This window comes from Bos mutus, chromosome 7 (assembly GCF_027580195.1).
Source record: "Bos mutus isolate GX-2022 chromosome 7, NWIPB_WYAK_1.1, whole genome shotgun sequence".
In the NCBI taxonomy this organism is placed as follows: Eukaryota; Metazoa; Chordata; class Mammalia; order Artiodactyla; family Bovidae; genus Bos; species Bos mutus.
Genome location: NC_091623.1, coordinates 58,554,474 through 58,571,876, shown reverse-complemented (window position 1 = coordinate 58,571,876; position 17,403 = coordinate 58,554,474). Strand labels below are relative to the sequence as shown.

Genomic DNA, 17,403 nt, shown 5'->3' with positions numbered 1-17,403 from the left:
GTGATTTAGCTGCGTGTTATTTAACCAACCATCACCGTGTTCCGTCTTGGCTGAAGCGCACACAAACAGTGAGGAGCCCCAGGGCTGTAGCGTGCTGCACCGCAACTGCGTTACCTACAGCGTGTCCTGTGAACTGAGCCGGGAGCTCCCTCAGCTGCGTGGCCACGTAGTCTTTGCTCTCACAAAGGGATTCCAGGATGCTGTCAGTGCCATCCTCCCCGAAGTCTGGAGCAGCGCTGTTCTCAACTTCGGTTTCTTCTAACACATTAACGTCCATCATGTCAATACTCTGCAAACCCTCCAAACTTGCTTCCATATCCTCCTGTAACGAGGGACGACGAAAGGCATCAACTACCAGGTGGACCGGGACGCAGAGCTCCTGCCGCCCCCTCTGTTGTCATGGCATCTACCTGCCCATCTCTGGAATCTTCTTCTAGGCCATTGTCTTCAGTGCCTTCCTCTTCTGCCTTTTGTTCTAATAACAGAAAAATTGTTCAGTCAGAGAGCACTTGGGTTCTGGCCTTGTAATTAGCTTCTGCAGGACGACGCAGCTCAGTCTTGGTGAGAACATGATACAAGGAAGCTGAATGTGACTGTTCGTCTATCACGTACAGTTTTGTCTCAACTGGAACGTAAGATCTAGAATTTCTGTAATACCATCAAAGTATTTTGATTCTGAACAAAATAGCCAAAGCTTCAAAAGGTTTCCAAACTACTTCAAACTAACACAAACATCCTCAAACAAAAATGAGCAAAGGATAAAAACAGGCATTTCCCAATGATTAAATTAAAAAAGTCATGTCCATACAGCACCCAAAGAACTACACCCTAAGAGTGTGTGCTGGACAACAGACCTGTGAGTTCCCCTTCGCTCCACCCCATTGCATCAAGCCTCTGGCTTTCTGACATTCTTCAGCCCAGAAGCTTTTTTCCACTCAAGGCAAAAAGGCAAAGGCTACCATAAAGTCTATTTTCACCCTGGGCTCTGCGAATGCAAAAGGACTATTGAGAGCGATGCCAGGTATTCCCAATGGGGCTGGAAGGAAAAGAAAGTGGAAACTCTTAGAAGGAAAGTAAAATCTTTGGGCTCCCTGTTATCAACAGCTTTAAAAATGTACATACCTATATTCTAGAATTCCCCTTAGGACGTGCAAAACAAAGGTGACCTGTTCTAAAGGGCGTATACAGACTAATATCCCCAAGAATCGCAAACCATGGCGCGTATGTTTACATGTGGGAGGCCAGTATGGGGGGGTCAGTGGGGATGTGGGCTGCAACAGGGTGATGCCTGGAGACATTTTTAGTGTTACGACGGGCAGTGCTACAGGCATGTAGTGGGCAGCGGCAAAGGATGCTGCCCAGCACACAGTAACACGAAGGACAGCACCCTACCACAAAGTTCAACCTATCAACATTGCTGAGTCTGCAAAATGCTGTGGCATGCCAGTTTTGCAACTTAAGAAGCCTCAGTCTTTATTTTATAGATGTTTAGTTGATTTACAATGTTGTGCTAATTTCTGCTGTAAAATAATTCAGTTATACACACACATATATATATTCTTTTTCACATCCTTTCCATTATGGCTTATTACAGGATACTGAATACAGCTGCCTGCACTACGCAGTACGACCTTGTTGATCCAACCTATACATGGTAGTTTGCATCCGCTGATCCCAAACCACCACTCCATCGCTCTCCCTACACACCCCACCCTCCACAACCATAACTCTATGTTTGTTGAGTCTGAAGAAACCTCAATCATTTATTAAAGATGCCAACTGCAATATCCTAAGTATTTCATTTCCCATTATTATCAATGATTACTCAAGAAATGTGGTTTTATTACACACTGCGCTCTTCACATTATTTAATACCCCTCACAATGCCAGCAGGTTTATTATCTGCATTTGACAGGAGAATTTGGTTCTGCTCCAAAGCTGGGACTCAAAAACTGAGCTGTCCCACCTCCCATTATATCTGAACTGGGCATATCCTTTTGAAACACACTATTTAAAATGCTTGATAACCACACCCAATTTCTCAAGCCTCAAACAGTAGCTTGAAGTGCCCATGAAGAAGGTAAACAGGAGAGAGGCAGACCAAAAAAACCTCACCAGAAAGCACCCTAAGTGGGAGCGACAAAGATAAACGCTGGGCACACAGGCTGCACCCCAATCCCAAGGGATGGGTCTTGACTAAAAACTGAAGGGTGGGGGAACAGAACAGGGGAATGGCACAGACTATCCAATTTTAATCCCAAACGTAACCTAATTTAGAATGATCTTTTCAAAACACACCCAGTTTTCAGCAGTTCTGCCCATTTAGATGAGTTGGGGAAAAGGACTCAAGTTCTGACTTGCAATGAAACTTTCAAAGTTCAGCTTCCTTTCACTTTTGAAAGGCAGTGGTTACTCACGAATTCCCAGAATCAGTCCAACTTTGTGGCGGACTTTGGAAATCTATTGGCTGATGCCTAGTAACCTTGAGGACCTAATTTTCAACCAGGACACCATGAGGACCTAACACTTCGTATAACTAAGCACATGCCCAGACCCCTCTGGAAAACACACTAGCTCTACAACCTGGAGGAGCTGTTCTCTGCCCCAGGATCTTGGGCTTTGGGGACTTCTGTGAAAAAGAAAGGTACCAGTGCCTTTCTAACCCCAACCTGTACTGGTACACTCACTTTACACCAAAAGTAATTATTATCAAGGCTTCCCTGACACAATGCTAACTCCAAGTAGCTTTGAGCTGACCTATGCTTTAACCCATTCAGACATGTACTGGAAGCAGTCAACTAAGTTTTTCTAACGATTCAAAGATTCCTTATAGGAGCCAAAATCATTCTGATGAATAAGCCTAACCTCACAGTTTAAAATGAGCATCTACACACAAAAAAGTTTAAACTTTCAGCTATTCAAAACCAAATTTTCAGATATGGGTAACTTAACAGAAAAGTACAAACAGGCTATCTGTATGTTTCCTGCTGTAGACCCATCCCTCATGATTGGTTTGTTTCAACGGTCCATGTCTTCTGCTGAAATACAGGCAGTTTCACGAGCACTGAAAAGATACCAGTGTTTTAAACGTAAACCCCTTTAAATGTAACCTAACTCAAAAATTTAACCTTTCAAAACAGGTGCATAAGATTTAAACAGTTCACTGAGTTGTGGAAAAGTCATCCTGTTAGAAAAAGCTGTGAAAAATATAAATAGAAGTTGCAGAAAACACAAAGTCTTTTCTTTTTACTTTCTGAGCAGCTGTATCCCACTGCCTGAAATTAGCACTTTTTTAGGTGAATGGGACATGGACAGCTGTAAAAACTTTCGTGCAGCACCCTTCAAGACAACGAGCCCATCGTATGGGAGTTGCAAATTATACCATCCTTATCACAGTAAACTCTGAAAATGAGAACCACTGTTAGTGAGGTTCCCAAGCTTTTGCTGTCAACCATAAAAAGGAAAGGAGCACTGATACATGTTATACCATGGATAAACCTTAAAAACACGATGCTCCGTGAAGGATGCCAGACATGAAAGGTCACATGCTGTATGATTCTACTTACATGAAATGTTTAGAATGCGCAAATCCTTAGAGACAAAACCTCAATTAGATACTGCTGGGGGCAGGGGGATGTGGGAGCTGACTGCTAATGGGGGATAGGTGATTCTTCTTGAGATGATGAAAATGTTCGAGAACTAAGAGTAGTGATGACCTCATAATCTTGTGAGTATACTAAAAAGCACAGCATTATACACTTTAAACATGTGAATTTTACATGAATTATATTTAGATTTGAAAACAAAATATCACACTAGTAAAACATGCAAATGTTCCAACAACCTATTTTGGACCCTAAAGAAGTTGGGTTCTATTGGGTCTCTGCCTGCTGTCATTTTCCTTGGTTTAAGTCCTATTTTTTGAACCAGGAAGACAAGTAGGTGCATCTGGTTGCTCAGGTCAGCCGGGGCAGCTTTTAAGACTGTGCCTTACGCTAGTTCTTTTTTAATCCTAGAAACGAAAGCTGTAATGTTTTTAATTGTTGTTCAGTCATGAAGACAAGTTCGATTCTTGAGATCCCATGGAATGCAGCCTGCCAGGCTCCTCTGTCCATGGGATTTTCCAGGCAAGAATACTGGAGTGGGCTGACATTTTCCTCTGCCAAAGGATCTTCCTGAGTCAGGGGTCGAACCCACATCTCCTGCCTGGGCAGGCGGGTTCTTTACCGATGAGCCACGGGTCTTTTACTTGGCACCTACAAATCCTCCCCAGCACCCTGACATTTACACGTTAGCTGGTGGAAAAGCAACCTGTTAGATGGAGGACAGTGAGGGCCAAAGGAGCTCTCCTGACTTGAAGGGCTAGAAGAATGCTAAAAAAACAGTTCTCTATATAAGCTCTCTTGCTGTAGCTACCCCAAGCAGCAGAAAGTTAAAGTGGATACCTTTCACGAATCTCTTTGTCTTCTTGCTTGTGGCTTCCAAGGCAATGCCAATTTCATCAGGATCCTGCCCTTCTTCCTTAACCGCCTGTTGGGAAGAGACAAAGTTGACAACACTGTTAAGAGCTGTGGGGCACACACTGCTCTTCCTCTGTAACAATTTCCCAGCAACAAAAGCAACACTTCCCTGCAAAGAGCAACTCTGTTTCTGCCACCTGGGCTGTCAGGTCCCCAGGCAGTAGGTGAACCCAGTACCACTTGGTTCTCTCTGGGCCCTTCACCCAAAAGAGCCTGGGGCTCACAGTCAGGGTTGATGAAGTTCCAAAATGGTCCCTAACCTCCACACTGTCTCAACTTTAAGTCAACAATGTAACAAACAGGTTACACTTGGTCTGGCAGTGGGCAAAGGGCTGAGCACTGCTCAAAAAGGCCACCTTTGACCCAGGGCAGGGAAGAACAAAGAACATCCTGGGTAGTGGGGGAGGTTGGTGGTTCACGCCAACAGTGTCTTCTTACCCGCGCTTCGGGACTCCCCGGTGAATTCACCAGGTTCCTACCCTCAACAGCCTGATTCCATGAGAGATGACCACCCGCCATACTCAATTCTGTGTTTAATGCTGAGAAATGGGACAATGAACACAGGATGGTGCGATACAGGAAGTCATGGACTTGGAACAAGTCTTCACTTGGGGGGCAACGAGACATCTCAAGACAGACCCCAAAATGACAACAAAGCGCCAGCCAGATGGAGACCTGGGAGAGAAGCCGCCAGGTGCAGGGCACGGTGAACGCAAACGTCCTGGGGCAAAAACTGGCACATCTCCCCTTCCCGGGCAATGTCAAAGGTTCTTCAATCATCCGTTCCGTAGGGGAGAAAACTGAGGCGCTGGTAGGGAACAGCACCTGTCCAAGGTCACACAACCCTGGGAAAAATCCAGGGGCTACCCTAAGACTAAGACGGGCTTTCCCAACACTGCGATGACTGAATGGAAGAAGGCGACAAGGCACAGAGAGGGGCGGTGTCGGGCCAAGGTCACACAGCCGACCCGAGGTTCCTGACAGTTCGGACCGGAGTTCGCAACGAGAGATGCAGGCCGGGGGCGCCTCGCAGTAGGGAGTCGCAGTGACAGGCCCGCGCGGGGGCGTTACTCGGTCTCTGGCGGCACCCCAGGGCCCCGGGCCGCCTCACCTTCTTGAGCCGCTCCATCAGGACGCTCTTGTTGCCGCCCGTGTCCAGGTTCCGCTTCTTCAGCTCCGCCCGCAGGTCGATCACCCGCAGGTCGCTGAGTCGCCGCGTCCCGACCTCTGAGACGCCCGAGACGACAGCGGCCGTGCCAGAACCCGAGTCGCTGGACCCTGCTAGAGTCTCCGCCATCCCGGGTATGCTGTCCGCGCCAAGTACTTCCCACACCGCCGGCGGCTGTAGCGGCTCTGAGCACAAAATGGCGCCGCCAGAGAGGAAAACGCACTGGCTTCCTCCCGCCCCCTTTTCCGGCCGCGCACGCGCGCCGCCCGAATAGGCGTTCTTGGCCGCAGTCGGACGCTCGCGCATCGACCAACCGCAGGCCCTCGGCAACAGTGCGCAGGCGCTGTAATTGCTGTATGTAAGCGTCTTGGCAGTTCGCGGCGGGAGGCCGGCGAGACGTAAGGCGCCTTGTACCTCACTCACAGGGCTCTCACTGCGCATGAGCAGAAGCGGCCCCGGGCGTTGAACCCGCGCCGGGTACGCCTGCGCAGAAGAGAGGAGCGCCGTAGCGGTCGGAACGGTTCTCTTACTGGCGGCGCAAGTTCGTCCTGGGAGCTGCGGTTAACCCGGCCCAGTTCTGTGTGAAGTGGTAGGCAGAACCAGGGCCCCTAGAATGGCGGAGTCTCTGTCCGGCTTAGGCGATTCTGGTGCGGCGGGCGCAGCGGCTCTGAGCTCCGCCTCGTCGGAGACCGGGACGCGGCGCCTCACCGACCTTAGGGTGATCGATCTGCGGGCGGAGCTGAAAAAACGGAACCTGGATTCGAGCGGCAACAAGAGCGCTTTGATGGAACGGCTTAGAAAGGTAGAGCTGGGACCCTGGGGTGTGTGGGAGGTGGGCCGGGGAACCCCGGCGGCCGCGACGAGGGGCCTCCTGGCCTCGAGGTCCCGCCCCCCACCCCCGCCCCGGTCCCGTTCGCGGCCTGCCGGGGGCCTGGCGCTCCGGGCCTCTTCACGCTTCTCTCAGGCCCGAGCGGGATCGCCGAGCCCCGGCGGGCCCAAGTTCAAAGCCCAGCGCTGCATCGGAGCGAGAACAAGAAAATCTCGACGCGAACGGGGGAAGTTCGAGGTGGCGGGTGACATCGACCGAGGGCTTGTGTTATCCGTATCAGCCCCTGCTTTTTAGGGCTTCCTTCGGCTGCTTTCATCCCGATCTCTGAAAGTGGACTCGGAACCTGAAATCCTCGCTCCGCCCGGGGAGTCAGGGGATTCGGCCAAGGTCCCTCGGCCGGGGAGGGGAGGTCGAGATTTGAACCCAGGCCGGGCGATTTTCTGAGCGTGTGCTGGTTGCGGGACCTCCTCTGGGGCGAGAGATGCTGCTTGATCCGTTAGGGCCTAGAAGTCTAGAATAGGGGGGTACTTTACGAAGTAACCTTATTAAGAGGGTATTGGGAGCGGGGTTGAGGGAGAATGGCTCGGCGACTCAGCCTGGCAGGAAAAGTGCTGCTTGTAATAAAGACCAGAAATGAAACCTACGGTTAGACTTGAAGAAAACCTAAGGGCTCTGCCAGTCTCTTGACCCGATCTTGAGCGTGAACGACATTTCTTTTAATCCTCTCTAGAGGGTCTGTTTCTCTTTGTGTCCAAAAGAGAAAAATATTAATTCTTAATCGTTAGAGTTAAGGAAGATGGCCCAAAATGTGCTTGGCATGCTACCTATAGCATATAAACATTCAAAGTGCAATTGCTGTCACAATTAACTTTTTTCTCTGTATACACTGTGTGGTATTTGCAGTCTGGGTGTTACTGATCCCTGCCTTGCGGTGTTCTGAGGGATGCGTTGGAAAAGCAGAGAGTTAGTTGTGCTTTTCTGCACTCCCTGTTCTATGTGATTCTGGTGGCTTCTTCCTTTCACTGACTCTTGTCTTGGGACTTCTCTGTGATCTCTAACTATGCCTTGTCACCTATTCCCCCCCGCCCCCACTCCCCCAAGCAGTGCAGTTTGTGACTCATTCTACCCTCTCCTGTCTCCCAAACAACAGAGGATCGGGTTTTTGTTTGTTAGTTGCTGTTTAGAGGAAGTGGGGATTATTTCCTGTTACCCAGATAAGGAAACTCAGGCTGGAGAGTGGTGAGTTACTTGCCCTAAGTCAGTAGTGCCTTTGTAACTCAAGTGTGTGTGTCTTTCGCTATGGACGCTAACACCCTCTAAGCAAACAGGGCAGGCAGTTCACCCATAGAAGTGTTACCGGAAGAAGATGCAAGGAGGGGAGAGTTGGCACCCAGGGACCTGTGATCCATGGTATTACTAGCCATAGGGCCTCCTGTCAGTAAAGGAAAATTGGTGGGGGGGTGGGGGTGGGAGTGGGAGGCTTTAGCCATTGTTCCCCCAGATAGTCCACAAGCCTTGGATGCTGATAGGGTGGCATTGAACCTTCCTGTCAGGCTGTTGGTTGAAGCTGGTATGATCTTCCACCAGCATCTCTGAGGGGAAAAACCCGTTCCTTATTCCTCTCCTCTTCAGTTTCTTAGGGATGTGCTCAAAAATGCACAAACACCACTGGCGTATATACCCATCTGCCATCTTACGCGAGCAAGTCTGGAAGTACTGGAATTCTTCTCTTCTACTTCTGTCACCTGTTGTTTTGTCCCTTCTTTGGTTTGTGTATTTATTTATTCTTTTAGGAAGAACAAAAGAGGGAAAGGTGGAGGTAACAACACACAAAGAGTAGTTTGGCCAGGCCTGTAAGGATGACTCATAGCCTGTAGTCCCCCAGGGACCACCCTGTAAACACTGCACCTGGACGAGATGACCTGAGGGGCGGACTGGGCCGCCTGTCTGGGGTAGTTGTTGCATTCTCCTGCTGGTGGTCCAGAATCTTTTGTTTCTAGAAAGAGGGTAGGGACTTTCTGTTTGAACCCTTCTTCAGGCCAGGACATAACTCCAAATCTTCTTTCTGGCTGTAACTTCAGAGAGAAGGGAGAGGTTTTTTTTTTTTTTTCTTAGTACAGTTTAGGTGTGGAGCCCCCACACCTAACTTTACCAAGCTAGAATACTCCTGAGAATCTTTGAGACTTCTGAAACTACAAATAGAGCTCCATTTGAAATGGATTTAAACAGAATGTGGGCTCCCAGGACTATGCAGTAGAGAAAGGGTTTTCAAAAATCTGATTTTGAAGCCTGGTGTCTGGGGATATCAGCATTGACAGGGTTGGTCGGTGTTCCTTTGATTGATTGTTTTGTGGCATTTTTTTTTTCCCCCTCCTCTGAGTGCCTCCTTGGTGGCCTACACAGTGCTGAACATAAGTGGGAGCTAGTCAAGTGAAGGACAGGCTCTTGGGATGAGAAGCGGGACTTGCCAAGAGATCCTTATAATTTTCTGTTCAATGAAGCAGGTTCCCTGGTGGTTGACAGCAAGACCTCAGGAATCCGACAGAGAGATGAGCGAGGGATGTTGTAGTCCGTGTCCCATCCCGTGCCATGTCCCATATTCTGTCCAGATGGTGCTAGTGCGGGTGTTGAAAAGGGATCAGGGAGAGAGATGAACAGTACAGTGTTGAATAATGTCATAGGTAGTTTGGCCCAGGAATAGGGTCAATCAGATTGTGGTGATAATTCTAAAAATAAGCTGACTGTTCGATGAGTGCTTGCTTTTTGTGGCTAATAGGAATTCTCCTGACAGCTTTCCAGGGTAAGAACTTTAATTAGTCCCTCATGCCAGAGGAAAAAACAAACTCGGAACAATTAAATAAGCCTGCCTGAGACCAGGCAGCCAAGGTACGGTAGAATCAGTCTACCTCTGGGGCCCTTGCTGCAACAGAAAGATGGAATGAATGAGTAGGGAGAGGCCCTTTCCAGATCAGTCCCTGAAGCTTCTGTGGAAGTCAAGTCTGTGTGCTGCCTTTTTGGGTGAACTTTTCTTTTCCCTTCCCTTTAGGCAATTGAAGATGAGGGAGGTAATCCTGATGAAATTGAAATTACCTCTGAAGGAAATAAGAAGACATCAAAGAGATCCAGCAAAGGTATGGAGGGTGATGCTAGGAACTTCTTTCAATCTGGCTTCCTCTGCTAATGTGCCTGTGGACTGCCCTGTGAATCTTTGATGCACCTTGAATGAAGGTGTTTCCATGGGATTTGGGAAGTCTCAGCATGGAAGAGGTACTGACACCTTTACTTATTTTTTTCTGTAGGTTTCTCGGCAGCTGTTGCTTATCCAGAGTCTTAACCTTCTTGAGGTAGAGAGTGTTTAGGATTACTTGAGTCTCAGACCTATTGCTCTGACTTGTGGAAAATAACTTGCCTTTTAAATACCGCCTGGCCAAAACAGAGTTGTCACTTTTACAGATGCTGCTTTCGAAACTGCCTACCGCATGAAAGCCAGATTCCACATGGCATTAATGACCCTCACCATTGCCCCAGATGGTCCCTTCCCGCTTCCGCCCCACCACCTTTCCTCTATTACATCCACCTGCAATCAGGTCCCAGACGTGTGGTTTACTCCACCCACTCCTCTTCCCCATCTGTCTGCATTTGAGTCCTAGTTCATCAAGAGGCAACTTCTGATCTCACCAGTAGCAAGTCTTCTCTCCTTAGGTCCTCTGCACTGCCCTGGCCTGAGTTTCAGGTTGTTGAGGACAGAAGCTGTGTCTTCCTTGTTTTCCTACTTAGTATTTGCTCATGAATTACTTCCTAATTGAATTCAATGACATCCAACTACTGTTTTAGGAAAGAATCAGCTAAAACTGGGCATTTGGGCTATCCTGAAAGTTCTCTAGGTAATTGGAGGTTTTGTTGCTCAGGCCCCAAAACAAAATGAAATTCTTTCACCTGGCCAGTGGTGAAGACCTGGGTGTGAAATGTCTAAGAGGCAGGCACCAATGTCGACCAGGTTGTGTGGTGTATTAGCTCTGGGAGAAGAGCAGTCAGTGACCTCACTTTGAAATGAAGTCACTGTGTGGTCCACAGTTAATCATGCATTTTTCAATTTGCGCAAGTCAATGTTTTTTCCAAAGCAGAGTACTTAAAAAATCAACAGAGAGCACAATATTATAATTATCCTTCAATTAAAAATAAATAAATTAAGGGAAAAAAATTCAACAGATAGACTATTATGGGGCAGGGGAGAAATAGAGCCTGTGGAGCTCCTTTTTTGCTTTCTTTTTCTCTAACAAAAAAAGAAATCCTTGTGTTAAAAGTTTTTAGGAACACAGATAAGCATTAAATAAAGGAGGCAATCCATTATTGAGATTATGGGCATATTTTCCCAGACTTCTGTGTGTCTAAAGTCACCTAAAAACAAAATACAGAAGGATTTTCACACACCTGTGTACCTTTGTCTTTCCTTAAAAAACTGTTCCTACTCCCCACAGTATTCTTTACTTTTTTTACTTAGCCTGTAAATGGCATTTTCAATAGTGCTGAAAATAAAAACCTCATTTATTTAACAGTGAATAATCATTCTTTGTATGACTGTACCACAGTTGAGCTCCTCAGTCTTATTATTAGACTATTTGTTCCAGTTTTCAGCATGGCCGTGAACCAGAATTACCTCTGCTGAAGGAATATGTTTTTGTTAACTAGAGAAGTAGAATTCTTGGGTCAAAAAATATGTGCATTTTATTTTAAAAATAGTTCTTAACAAATAGTTCTCCAACAGGCTATACTGGTTAATAACTAGCAACATCAGGGAATGGCAGAGGGTGCCTGTTTCTCTAAATTCTCACTTAATGCTGAATATTATGTCTTTTTAATGTTGCCTCATATATAGAAGAAAAATAGCTCATTGTATGAATTTCTCCACAGCTAAAGTTTTTATTTATATTTCTTCACAGGTTAAACAGTTTCTGATAATCGACTGCCTTTATTTTCTGAATTGCTTTTTCATGCCTGTTGCCTATTTTTCTGCTGGGTTGTTAGTCTTACTGACTTTTGATAGTGCTTTCTCTCTATAAAATGTTACAATTGTTTTTTCCCAGTTTGTTATTTGACTTAACTACTTTGTGGTGTTTTGGTCTTTAGAATTTTAATCTTTAATACAGGCAATGCAGTCAACCTATATGGTTTCTAAATTTTATGAAGGTCGCTCAGTCATGTCTGACTCTTTGCGACTCCATACAGTCCATGGAATTCTCTAGGCCAGGATACTGGAGTGGGTAGCCTTTCCCTTCTCCAGGGCATCTTCCCAACCCAGGGATCAAACCCAGGTCTCCCTCATTGCAGGTGATTCTTTACCAGCTGAGCCACAAGGGAAACCCAAGAATACTGGAATGGGTAGCCTATCCCTTCTCCAGTGGATCTTCCCAACCCAGAAATTGAACTGGGGTCTCCTGCATTGCAGGTGGATTCTTTACCAATTGAGCTATTGGGGAAGCCCCACAATAGAGGACAGCATGCCTGAACAGGGACTTGAACCCTGGACCCTCAGATTAAAAGTCTGATTCTCTACCTACTGAGCTATCCAGGCTCCTATTTTAGGAGCTGTCCAGGCACCTAGATTTTTTTCTTGTATATTGAAAGACTGTCCTTTGCTTTAAAATTGCTTTTTAAAAAGTTTGCATTATGGAGTAGTATTTACCGTTTTATTTTGAGTTCGTTCGGAATTTATTTTTGCATGTGATGTGAAGTAAGTAGGGATCAAAACATGGATTTTTAAAAGTATATATATTATTTATTTATTTGGCTGTACCGGTCTTAGTTGTAGCATGTAGGATCTAGTTATCTGACCAACAGTTGAACCTGCATTGGGAGCGTGGCGTGTTAGCCCCTGGACCACCAGAGAAGTTCCAATATGGGATTTCTATTAAATTTCTTGTGCCCTTGCCCAATCAGTCATACTTCCTACCTGTCCCTCAGGGAAAAAAAAAATGATTACTTTGACCATAGATGATTAGTTTTGCCTGTTTTAAAACTTCATCTAGAACCATTCAATATAAAGTTGGGCAGGTGCATGCCACTTGTGGGAATCTTAGTTTCCTGACCAAGGATTGAACCCAAGCCCTCAGTAGTGAGAACATGTAATTCTAATCACAGGACTGCCAGAGAATTTTCAGTACAAACTCTTTTGTGTCTGGTGTCTTAGCTTGGAGTAATTATATTTTGTAGTTAAGATTTTAGCTGAAAATAGAGGTGGTTTTTTTTTTCCTGCCCTGTTTGAACAAATTCAAAATTGTTTGAAATCTGGTTGTTTTAATCAGAATCCTGGAAAGCATGAAAAGTGGAAGTGTTAGTTGATCGGTGCAACCCCATGGACTGTGGCTGGCCAGGCTTCTCTGTCCATGGGATTTCCCAGGCAAGAATACTGGAGTGGGTAGCCATTCTCTTCTCCAGGGGATCTTCCCCACCCAGGGATCAAACGCCAGTCTCCTGCACTATCAGGCAGACTAGAAAGCATACCTCAGGTAATTTCAGCATTCCTCCAAAGTAGTTTTACACCAGTACTTTGTTTAGTTCTTTTAGACGCTTTTAAAATAATTAGCAACAAAGTAATTTAACTAGAAGAGCAAAGTCAACATGTTTGCTTTTTAAACTATTGCCTGATTGTGTGTTGCAAGCATGCATGCCAAGTCATTTCACTTGTGTTCGACTCTTTGTGATCCTGTGGACTGCAGCCTGCCAAGCTCCTCTGTCCATGGGATTCTGCAGGCGGGATTACTGAAGTGGGTTGCCATGCCCTCCTCCAAGGTGTCTTCCTGACTCAGGGATCAAACCCACATCTCTTACATCTCTTGCATTGCAGGTGGACTCTTTACCTCTAAGCCACTGGGTTATTGGGTTGTTTTGTTTCTTTTGACATGATATCCCTTCTTTCTTTTTTAAAAATGACTATCAAATACATTTTAATAATTGGCAAAATTTTGAATAGATTCTTTATAAGAAAATATAAATAAATGGCCAATGACCACATCAAAAATTGCTTATCATTAGCTAACAAAGAAATGAAAATTAAAGTGATTTGAAATACTAGAAAACAACTGTTTAAAAGATATAGAAAAACAAACTTCCATACCTACTTCCCCCTACTGCTGTAGAATATGTAAAATGATACAGCTATTTTGGGAGAAAAACTGGCACATCCAAAATTAAAAATTCATCTAAAATGTTAATACAACCCAAATTATTCAGCTCCTGTATCATTAGCTAAAATAAATGAAGTGTAGATCCACAAAATAATTTGAACATGAATGTACAGTATATCTTTTTTTAGGAGACATAATTTCATGCTTAGAAATGATGTAAGAATAATACAAGAAATTCTCATAAATTCTCACCCAGATTCCCCAGATGTTGTCATTTTTACATTTGTTTTAACCTTTTCTTTCTCAACGGAGAGAGGGAGGACAGAAGAGCGACATGGAGGGAGGAAGAAAAGGATAAAACAAGTGTAATATATGTATTTTTCCTTTTCTGCTGAACTACTTGAGAATAAATTACAAGTACATGTGCCCCTTTGTCCCTACATTCTATAGTATTTTCTAAAAACAAGAAAATTGCATAACTATATATGTAGTTATCAAAATCAAGAAATTAATATTGATAAAATACTGTTTTCTAGTCTTATTTAGATTTGGTCATTTAGGGTCTTGCATTGTCTTCAGTTATCATGTCCTCTTGATCTCCTTTAATCTGCAGCACTTCCCAAGACTTTCTTTGTGTTCGTAACAGTACTATTTTTTTTTAAGTACAGACCACCTATTTTGAAACCTGTTTTTCAATTTGGGTTTTATTGGGAGGTTTTGTCGGCGGCGGCGGGGGGGGGGGGGTTCCTCTCATGATTAGGTTCAAATTATATTCTTTTGTCAGAAATACCACCGGAAGTGTGGTTTTTCTGTTTCCCTCCTAGGGGCACATCCTGACAATTTGCACAAGTGACTTAAGGGTATTGGTTGGGTTTCTCCACAGAAAAGTTTGTAATTGTGTCTGCGGGGACAGTGCCATATTCTGTGCAGTGCAACCAAATTTTTTTTTAAAAAAAACTGTAAAGAAAAATAAATTTAGCTACTTGAAAGTTTTAAAGTTTTAAGTCTTTCCTAATAAAACATACCATAAATAGATACAATTGGGAGAAAATACTGCAATGCACTAATATCTAGAAAGCATGAAATATTCCTGCAGATTAATAAAGAAAATAGACAATCCAGTAGAGAAAGGACAGAGATGATGAATAGGCAGGTCACAGATGAAAGGAAAACAAACAAGGCCTATGTTCAAAAAAAATTTCCTTAAAGGAAAGCAAATAAAAAGAGATAATAATTTTTGCCTATTACACTGGTAAAAATTTACATAATTCTCAATATCCCACATTGACCAGGGGGTGAGGAAATGGGAAGTCATTGGAAATGGTAAATTAACAAAGCTGCTTTCGGGACAGGGGTGACTAAACTAAGGAACTCTATAGCATGAAATAAATGATGGGGCTGAATCAATGTATAAGGGCAAGACTTTTCCAAGGCCTTTATTGAGTAACAGACTGTATACACAATATGATTCCATACATAACAAGTTCATTTCCTTTTGAATGTTATGTGTGTAAATCTGAAAGAAAATGGTTTCAAGGACCACCAAACTGCTATCAATGGTTACCTCTTAGAAGTGCAACGGAGAGAAGGGAGAATAACTTTGTCATGTATTTATTTAGGAGGGTAGATCTTTTATTAGTAAACTAAAATTTACCATGAAGTGGTATGAATCTTTTAATGAGTTCAGTTGAGTTCAATCGCTCAGTCGTGTCCGACTCTTTGCGACCCCATGGACTGCAGCATGCCAGGCCTCCCTGTCCATCACCAACTCCCGGAGTTTACTCAAACTCATGTCCATTGAGTTGGTGATGCCATCCAACTGTGTCATCCTCTGTTGACCCCTTCTCCTCCTACCTTCAGTTTTTGCCAGCATCAGGGTCTTTTCAAATGAGTCAGCTCTTTGCATCAGTTGGCCAAAGTATTGGAGTTTCAGCTTCAACATCAGTCCTGAACGTTCACACATTGAACATTCAGAACTGATCTTCAGAATGGACTGGTTGGATCTCCTTGCAGTCCAAGGGACTCTCAAGAGTCTTCTCCAACACCACAGTTCAAATGCATTGATTCTTCAGCGCTCAGCTTTCTTGATCTGCCAACTCTCACATCCATACATGACTACTGGAAAAACCATAGCCTTGACTAGATGGACCTTTGTTGGCAAAGTAATGTCTCTGCTTTTTAATATGCTGTCTTGGTTAGTCATAACTTTTCTTCCAAGGAGTAAGCGTCTTTTTATTTCATGGCTGCAGTCAACATCTGCAGTGATTTTGGAGCCCAAAAAATAAAGTCTGACACTGTTTCCCCTGTTTCACCATCTGTTTGCCATGAAGTGATGGGACCAGATGCCATGATCTTAGATTTCTAAATGTTAAGTTGGCTTTAAGCCAACTTTTTCACTCTCCTCTTTCACTTTGATCAAGAGGCTCTTTAGTTCTTCTTCACTTTCTGCCATAAGGACGGTGTCATCTTCATATCTGAGGTTATTGGGATTTCTCCCAGCAATCTTGATTCCAGCTTGTGCTTCCTCCAGCCCAGAGTTTCTCATTATGTACTCTGCATATAAGTTAAATAAGCAGGGTGACAATATACAGCCTTGATGTACTCCTTTTCCTATTTAGAACCAGTCTGTTGTTCCATGTCCAGTTCTAACTGTTGCTTCCTGACCTGCATACAGATTTCTCAAGAGGTAGGTCAGGTGGTCTGGTATTCCCCATCTCTTGAAGAATTTTCCACAGTTTATTGTGATCCACACAGTCAAAGGCTTTGGCATAATCAATAAAGCAGAAATAGATGTTTTCCTGGAATTCTCCTGCTTTTTCTATGATCCAGCAGATGTTGGCAATTTGATCTCTGGTTCCTCTGCCTTTTCTAAAACTTGAACATCTGGAAGTTCACAGTTAACGTATTATTGAAGCCAGGCTTGGAGAATTTTGAGCATTACTTTGCTAGCATGTGAAATGAGTGCAATTGTAATGTAGTTTGAGCCTTCTTTGGCGTTGCCTTTCTTTGGAATTGGAATGAAAACTGACCTTTTCCAGTCCTGTGGCCACTGCTGAGTTGTGTGTATGAATGTATTTGTGTAATCAAACAAATTTTGAAAAATATTCACCTGCTCACATCCAGCCAGTCACACAGGGTACTGGGGGTTAATCCCAGCAGAAGAGAAGGTTGTGGATGAGAGAAGGTTATGGAGACAAAAACCATGCAGTCCTTTGGTTTGGAGATTGCGAATGTGGGAGGCGTTTTTACTCTTTGGAGGAAGAATTTGAGGGGTGCCTTTTCTCTTAGTAGTACCAAAAACAGTTGCTTTAGTTTTTGCCACAGTGGTATTTCTCATTCACATTAATTTTGGATTCATTGAGACACATTGTTTTTCATCTGTGGAAAGCAGGGTATCTTTGCCAAATAGTGGTTGTTGGTTAGCATCCTGATGGGGGTGTGCTTTCCATAGTGAAGACTGGATGTTCTTAGGACTGCACATCCTCTTGACATTGCTTGTTAGGGCATTTCTTACCTGGGACAATTCTCCCTGGGAGGGCTTCAGGCTGCATTGTACCTGTGTGTACTAGTTGAAGTGAGATCTGGATCTGCCTGATGAAAACCTGCTGCCTTTCTTGTGAAAGGGAGAAAGACAGTAGAAAGGGTGGCAAGTTTCTGGTAGTCTACTTAGATTTTTCCTACTAACTCAATGGAATTGGGCAAAAGCCAATGTGCATATTCTAGAATGGTACGAGTCTGTGGAAATGTTGCTGGTGTATCTTC

General features: G+C 44.5%; 2 protein-coding genes and 1 non-coding gene across 3 annotated transcripts in view; 1 reads left to right on the top strand and 2 right to left on the bottom strand.

The window, feature by feature from the left end:
* Positions 1-5,911, bottom strand: part of SAFB2 (scaffold attachment factor B2) — a 29,685-nt gene extending 23,774 nt beyond the window's left edge. Inside the window, exons 1-4 of the mRNA XM_070373854.1 lie at positions 5,632-5,911; positions 4,446-4,530; positions 411-475; positions 119-322 (exon numbers count right to left, since the gene is read on the bottom strand). Of these exons, the coding sequence (XP_070229955.1) occupies positions 119-322; positions 411-475; positions 4,446-4,530; positions 5,632-5,817 (540 nt within the window). The 5' untranslated portion in view covers positions 5,818-5,911. The remainder of the gene's footprint in view (positions 1-118; positions 323-410; positions 476-4,445; positions 4,531-5,631) is intronic.
* A 263-nt stretch (positions 5,912-6,174) lies between these two features.
* SAFB (scaffold attachment factor B) overlaps positions 6,175-17,403 on the top strand; it is a 31,814-nt gene continuing 20,585 nt past the window's right edge. Inside the window, 2 exon segments of the mRNA XM_070373855.1 lie at positions 6,175-6,490; positions 9,564-9,648. Of these exon segments, the coding sequence (XP_070229956.1) occupies positions 6,302-6,490; positions 9,564-9,648 (274 nt within the window). The 5' untranslated portion in view covers positions 6,175-6,301.
* On the bottom strand, positions 12,017-12,089 carry TRNAK-UUU (transfer RNA lysine (anticodon UUU)). The gene has a single exon. It is a non-coding gene; the product is annotated as a tRNA-Lys (tRNA).